This window comes from Epinephelus fuscoguttatus, linkage group LG16, assembly GCF_011397635.1.
Source record: "Epinephelus fuscoguttatus linkage group LG16, E.fuscoguttatus.final_Chr_v1".
Taxonomy (NCBI): Eukaryota; Metazoa; Chordata; class Actinopteri; order Perciformes; family Serranidae; genus Epinephelus; species Epinephelus fuscoguttatus.
The window spans coordinates 37,218,031-37,225,528 of NC_064767.1; the positions used below are offsets into that span (position 1 = coordinate 37,218,031).

General features: G+C 41.7%; 1 protein-coding gene across 1 annotated transcript; it reads right to left on the reverse strand.

Moving 5' to 3' along the window:
* Nucleotides 1-4,381: 4,381 nt before the first annotated feature.
* lbx1a (ladybird homeobox 1a) lies at nt 4,382-6,473 on the reverse strand. The gene is made up of 2 exons (XM_049601267.1): nt 5,880-6,473; nt 4,382-5,132 (listed from the first exon to the last, which is right to left on the reverse strand). The coding sequence occupies exons 1-2, from the start codon at nt 6,205-6,207 to the stop codon at nt 4,600-4,602; spliced, it is 861 nt and encodes a 286-aa protein (XP_049457224.1). The 5' UTR covers nt 6,208-6,473; the 3' UTR covers nt 4,382-4,599.
* Nucleotides 6,474-7,498: the final 1,025 nt, after the last annotated feature.

Here is a 7,498-nt window from a genome sequence, read left to right on the forward strand (position 1 = left end):
TTTACACACCGGTGTCCCCCACAAGACCTTACTGTACATACACAGGCCTGATCAAAACACACACACACACACACACACACACACACACACGCAGGCACGCACGCGTGCACATGCGCGCGCACACACACACACACACACACACACACACACACACACACACACATTCATGTACACACACACTAGCTCCCTGCCTGCCCTCTGTAAATCCCAGGCTGCTCTGACAGGCCACATTAAGAAGAGCCTGCTCAGCATGAACACATCATAAAAGTGGACATGCAATTTCTGTTTTCACCAAATAGCCAGCCGAGCTCGTTCTGCATCTCTGATTTTAATACACTCGACAAGCAGCTTAGCAGCCAGGGAGAAAGAGAGCTCAGGCCCCAGGGAGGGAGGGCAAGCGACTGAGTGTATGTGTGGAAAAAGAGAGAGAATGACTTATGCCTTCCAGCACTGCTAAATCCATTTCTCCATCTGAATTATCAACTAGAATTTGATTAATATGCAAATTCAGAGGGAGGGGGGGAGGGAGAACGTCTGGGATAATTCTCTTTGTGGATAGTAATTAATCACCGGTTAAAGTAAATTAATACATATATCAATTTTGTCAGGGACACGCTTAGTTCAATAGCCCGTAAAATTGAAGTTTGAAGTGTTAAGGGGCTCTACAGGAACGTTATAACTAAAACTTTCAAATCTGCCCTATTTAGTGATCAATCAAGCTGTGCCCTGCGGCAGAGGCAGCTCATTTCTTCAGCTCCGTACTGACACACACAGAAACACAGAGCACAGGCGCTTGCTTAACACACTCCTCAGTCAGAGCTGCAGCACAGTCCCACGCTCAGACCGTAGCTCACACTGCACAGCTAACAGCAATGCTTAGCATGGAACGGGACAGCACTGCACTGCACCTGACAGGACAATACAGGACAGGGCAGGACAACGCTGCACTGCACTACACTGCACTGCACTGCACAGCCTAGCTCGGCACAGCAATGCATAGGACAGGACAGCACTACACTGCACTGTAGATCATAGCATGACAGGATGGCATAGCATAGCACTGCAAAGAGCAGCACTGCACAGGACAGGTTTATTTCTGACTGAAGAAGGCTGCTGCTGATGATGATGTTGATTAGAGTAAAAATGACTGGACTGCCTGTGCTCATTTGACAGCTATGGAAATAACTGCTCAAACTATGGAGTATTATAATAACATTACTGTGTGTTATCATTATTATTACTATTGTAATAACCAATAATGCCCAACAATATAGCAATATGTTGTTATTCTTGTTAATAATAAACAGTATTTCACATTAAAAATAATCCAGCATTATTCTTGTTGTTCTTCTTCTTCTTCCTCTTCTTCTTCTTATCATTTTTCTTCTTATCATTGTTATCATTGTCGTTATTATTAATGTATAATCTATTTTTTTCCTAATACCTCTGCTAATCTAAATCCATATGAAGCAGTAATAATGCCATTTTAAAATTGAATGCTGCTTTTATTTTTGTTGTTATTCACCAGTTGCTTAAATTACAGGATGCTGATATTAATCACAAAAACATCCTCCAAGAAATACTGTTGGTCTTTTGTGTGTGTATAAAACAAGACTGGCACTGAATCTGAAAATTGATTTTGATGATACAGTTATTTTGGTTTTAGTGATGTCTTGATGCAGCAGTGTTTTACATTATTATTATTATTATTATTATTATTATTATTATAAATAATATGCTGATAAATAATATCATTATAAAACAGTGATGATGTCGGATGATAATTTAAATAACAATAAGTGACAAGCTAAAATGTACAAAGTATAAAAATAAAAAAAAAAGCTACATTATTATTATCATTATCAGTATTAATAATAATAATAATAATAATAATAATAATAATACTGTTAAAGCTGCAAGCTTGAAATGCAATTGGCGTAATGATGCTGAATATTCCGCTTGAAGATAAATATATTTGTCACTGTGTTGGCAGGCCCCAGATGGTGGCAGCCAGTTGTTTAGAGGTCCAGCAGGAAGAAAGGGAGGGGGAGGTGTCAGGTCCAGTTGTTTAAGCAGGGGGCCATGCATCAAACTTCAATTTTCCGGCCGATTGAATAAATGATTCTCTCTCTCTCTCTCTCTCTCTCTCTCTCTCTCTGTGTGTGTGTGTGTGTGTGTGTTGCAGTGATTGGCCCACATCTCCCATCTAAAGGAGCACACGTTTTCCAGAGCAGCTAAAACACTCATAGAATGTCCCTACTGTACACACAGACACAAAGTCTACTGTGTGGTAGATTAAATGACATAACAAAGCTATAATTTTCAACATACTAATGGTAGAACCATTACTATGGGGAAACAGGTATTTTCATCTTCTTTATTTATTAATTATGAATTTGTGAACAGAAAAGCACCTCCTTCTCCACTGTGACATTTCCTCAGTCAGAGACTTCCATTTTGGAGAAATAGCTAAGAAAATCCCAAACTTCCTCACATAAACCAGACAAGAGAAACTGCCAGTCCTCCTGGGTGCAGGGACAACCACTCCTTTGGCAGCTAGATATGTATGTGTCTGCCACGGCCTTAGGGATTAACAACTAATATCATATCTCCAAAATTGTAGATATTAAGTAATGTTATGAATTGTATAAAAAGTGGAGTTTACTACATTGTACAGCAATCAAAAATGGAATGCAGCACTATAATATGAAACACATGTATATTTAATATGTATATGCAATAAATGAATGTTTATAATATGGAATTTTATTTTTCTATTTACTTTTTTGTCAACTGCTTTGGCAATAACATATTTTTGTTAATGCTAATAAAGCCATGTGAAGTGGATTAATGAACAATACAATTCATAAAGTTTCTCAACTAAGACTGTATTTTGAAACACAAGCTAATCTATTTGAAAGGTTCTAAGTGGATCATTATTATCGTTTATATTATCATCTGTTTAGATTATTTCTATAAAAAGTAGGAGGAAAAGGACATCATTCCAAAATATTTTTGTTTTGTAAGAAGTACGCTAATATAACTGAGTAGTGATGAAGATGGTGACATGAAGTTAAAATCTCCAGAGAAAGGTAAACTTTAAAAAAAAAACCCAAACAAATATATCTACAATAATTCAAATATATTTTACCAATAGTCAAGTTGTAGTATCGCTTTATTAGGGTTTTGAAAAAAAAATGTATATATATATATATATATATATATATATGTATATATATGTATATATGTATATGTACATATGTGTGTGTAACTACAATACAAATTCGTACATATATATACGAAGTTCTGTAGCTCCAGCTGATGTAGCAGAGAGCAGATGAAGTGTGTGATGTGATTGAGAGCTCTGTTATCTTCAAGTCAATTATTTCAATGCTCCGACCAGCCCACTGAGCTACATTCACATTCATAGCCGTGTTTTAACACAGCGGTCCCGCAGACCAGCGAGTGTGTCTGCTTTATGTGCGACAAAAAGGCGGCTGCATTGTTGAAAAGACGGGTTGAGTCAATCCATCAAAGTGACGCATAATTGAGAGGAGAATCCTTAAACCATATGGCCTCTCAAAAACTCTCTTCTGGCCGCCTTTGTGCGCTGAGACCCGCCGGCCCATGCAGCACGGGAGAAACCCTTGTCTCCGTATTGCGCGCTGCTGGAGAGCGGTCCCCGGGGAACACATACACACACACACACACACACACACACACACACACACACACACACACACACACATAGACGCACTCTTCAGGGCCTCTCTGCTCCAGATTGTGTTTCTCACAGAGGAAAAATGAAAATACACGCAGAAGGTCAGGAGGCATGTTGCTGTTGTAAATGCATTTGACAATCGACGCTGTTTCTGCGCCACAAACCTCCAAAACGAAAGCTCTGACACAGAGAGGAGAGTAAAAAAGACCAGAGAGACCAAAATAATTCCATAATTATAGGCCTACTTCATATAAATGTATTCCAAAGAAATAATTTAGGCTATAAAAATCTGCAAAAGGCTGAATATTTGAAAGGGTTTTTTTTTTTTATTATACATCATCATTATAGTTTACATTACAATTTGTACAGTTGTATGCGTTCTGTACATTCTAAAGGCACTTAAATGTTGTACAAAGCATTATAAATATATTAAACTGTGATTTATAACAAGCTGTTGGCAACACATTTCTCTGTGATTATCATTTCAGAACAATTAATATATAAAAAAGCTGAAAACAGTCGGCTTAAGCTTATAAAAATGATTTGTAGCCTTTTCAACCATTTTATAATCAACTCAAATGAAACATGCGGTGAAATATTTCAGTGATTGTAACCATAATAAGCACCTGCATGTTTGCTGCCTTGCCTTTCCCCCCTGAATGTCTCTCTGTAACCTGTCACGCGTTTACTGAATGCGTGCCCGTTCCACGGCAGGATGCAGTGGGCCTGTGGCTTCTCTCAAATCAAGCCGCTGAGACTGTTGTTTCTGGATAGTTTGCTGCATGTTCGTGCGCAAAGGATGAAATCCTTGTTGAGCCAGAGTTTGTCTGCAAACATCGCGTTATTTGGCACTTTACACGGTGACCACTGACATAACTTTAGTCATCCACGTCTATTTCCTCATCTTCATCCTCCGAGCAACACTTGCTGCTCAACCGGTCTGTGTACCACGACGATGCGGGGGAAGGAGGCGACATGTGCGCTCTGCTGGAGTCGAAACTCTCTGTGGTGTCCTGGTGGGACCTGGAGGAGACTGGGTCGGGTTCGGTGTGTCCTGGCGCGGAAACAGTCCCGCCGCCCATCCCTCCGGCCGCGCACTTCTCTAGCTCGGCCAGCTTGGAGAGCTTCTCATAGGCCACAGCGCCAGCGACCTTGGCGGACTCCACGTCCGCTTTCATCTCCTCCAAGTCCCGCTTGAGCTTGGCCCGCCGGTTCTGAAACCAGGTAATGACCTGCGCGTTGGTCAGACCGAGCTGCTGGGCGATCTGGTCCCGATCCGCCGGGCTCAGGTACTTCTGATAGAGGAAGCGCTTCTCCAGCTCGTAGATCTGGTGGTTGGTAAACGCCGTGCGGGACTTCCGCCGCTTCTTAGGGGTGTTCCTCTGGCCGAAGAGCGTCAGACCGTCTCGGCCTAAGAGAAAGGGACGCATTCGATCATATAGGGTGGACTAACACGTTCAAAAAACGTGAGCCAACAAAAACTTCAAAACTGCTCCACTATAAATCTGCGGTATCAGTAGAATAACTGATGAACGACTGATTATTTTTTGCCAAGTCAGTATGAAGAATTAACAGATTAAATTCAGAGAAAATTTATCCACTTTTCCCGCTTTATAATTGTTATTTATTAAAATAGTTAAAACGCAAAGGGAATTACTTATTGCATACTGCTACATTAGATATTAGATTGTATGTGCATTAAACAATGACATTGAATAAAAAAAAAAAGATTTAGATTAACCTATACGATTATTTACCTTTGCCTGAAAATAAATACACGGGGCTTTATTTTAATTTTAATTTTTTTTTCTAATGCAATAATGTTTTACATGAGTTTAGCATTTCACTTGCTTATATCGAATAAACGCAATTAGATCCAAAGTTACTGCATAAAGCAAGTTGCAACTTAAGTTGCAATTACATGTGTATATTAGAACAATTTGGCAACTTGCTTTGTTTATATATATATATATATATATATATATATATGTGTGTGTGTGTGTGTGTGTGTGTGTGTTTCTGCCTAAAGTGGGCTTCAGTTTTTCCTCTTCATTTAAACTTTAAACCAGTTTTTAGAAAATTAAATATGCCTACTGCTACAGTAATGCCAGTACAAATGGTGAGCGTGCTAATAATTTCCATAAAAACAAGCTTTTACCCTCTGCAGCCTGCAGGACGCTGACCTCCAGGCCCTTGAAGGTTTTGCTGGCCAGCTCCTCCAGCGCGCAGAGCGGGGAGGTTTGACTGAGCAGAGCCCGGCCGGACAGGCTGTGACCCGCCGAGGTCAGCTTCTCTCCGGGAGATATGTGGTGCACCGCTCCGCTCAGGGAGTAGCTCCTTCTCACAGACGGCTTGTTGAGGATGTCCTCGATGCTGAAAGGCGTCAGCGGCTTGTTGGAGTTGGCCGGCGGCGGCAGCTGATCCAGCGGACTGCGCCTCCGCTCCTCCAGCACCGCTGGGCATTTGGAGTCGTCCTTAGAGGTCATGGCGGCTCAGCGGGTCACACCCGACTGTGGTAATTTAAAGACGAGCGATTCAAAGCGGGGACGGGCAGACAGGCTGAGGTAAAGTGGAGCAGAGGGAGAACAGGACAGTAAAGATAAATCCGCAGCTCGGATCACAGGTGTTTCTCCAGCCGCATGTTGGCCGCCGAGCTGCACGCTGCAGGGACACTTCTGACTTCCAGTCCCTCCACGTCTCCGAGCCACTTTTCCAGGGTGACGCACAACGAGGCACGAGCCGAACCCATCCGGTGGACGATGATGCACCAAAAGCAGCGGCGAGTGACCACCAGTAACAAGTTATTACTGACTGGAAGGCAATCAGTTATTTCTCTCTCTCTCTCTCTCTCTCTCTCTCTCTCTCTCTCTCTCTCTCGCTGCAGCCGGATACGGGAGAGCGGTAATTAGAGGGTACGGCGGAGAGGAGGAGTCCAATTAGAAAGTAGAGCAGACCCACTTAACACTTTCTCTCTAAAATTAGATAATTTGTCACAAAAACAAGCAAATGTTTCTCTCCACATGATATTATCCTCATTTGCGTACACGGCATAATTGGCACCGCGTGTGTGATCACCGGGCGAACTCGTGCCAATTTGGATAAATTCGCTCTGCGTCAATCTACAGGCTAATTACACTCGGAAACACAAAAAATCAACTCCCATCACGCAGCTCATCGACAAAATAAATACATAAATAATAGGCCTAATAATAATAATAATAATAAAATGACTGCAAGTGGAAAATGGGAGAGCGCACTGCGTGGAGAGAGAGAGCATATCCTCATGATAACACTGGAGGACACTGCAGGCAGAGTGACAGAGGAGGGCATCACCCAGGCCTAAGCACACCTCCACTCCCTCTCCCTCCAAAAAGCCCTGTGCAATAACTCAGTAGCAAAGAGTGTGGGCTCCCCGGAGCGCAGCTCTGCACAGACTCTGCACGGAGGACCAGCTGCTGCTCATCAGGACACAAATATAAGGACACATTTTATTTGAGCTTTCTAAGAAAAATACCAGCAACATATTTAACTGTTTCTTCCTTTTAACTTTAATCCGTCCAATTTTACAGGCAGTAAATAAGCTCTATAATACAAACTTCTTTTTTTTTTTTTAGCATTCTATAAATGCTAAAAATTAATTTGCCTATGAAGCAATATATGAAATAAACTCATTCTCTATAAACCATCCCATATACTGACTTTCTACTCTATAAGCATGTCCAGGGGCATTTCTTTGTTGTGACGACACTGGGGGCTCCACGGGGTCCAGGGGGATCC

Bases quoted from the DNA above. Each gene is read 5' to 3' on its own strand.
- lbx1a (XM_049601267.1), bottom strand. From the start codon at position 6,207: ATGACCTCTAAGGACGACTCCAAATGCCCAGCGGTGCTGGAGGAGCGG. The intron at 5,133-5,879 runs GTAAAAGCTTGT...CCTTTCTCTTAG, and splicing joins CGTCCTGCAGGCTGCAGAGG to GCCGAGACGGTCTGACGCTC.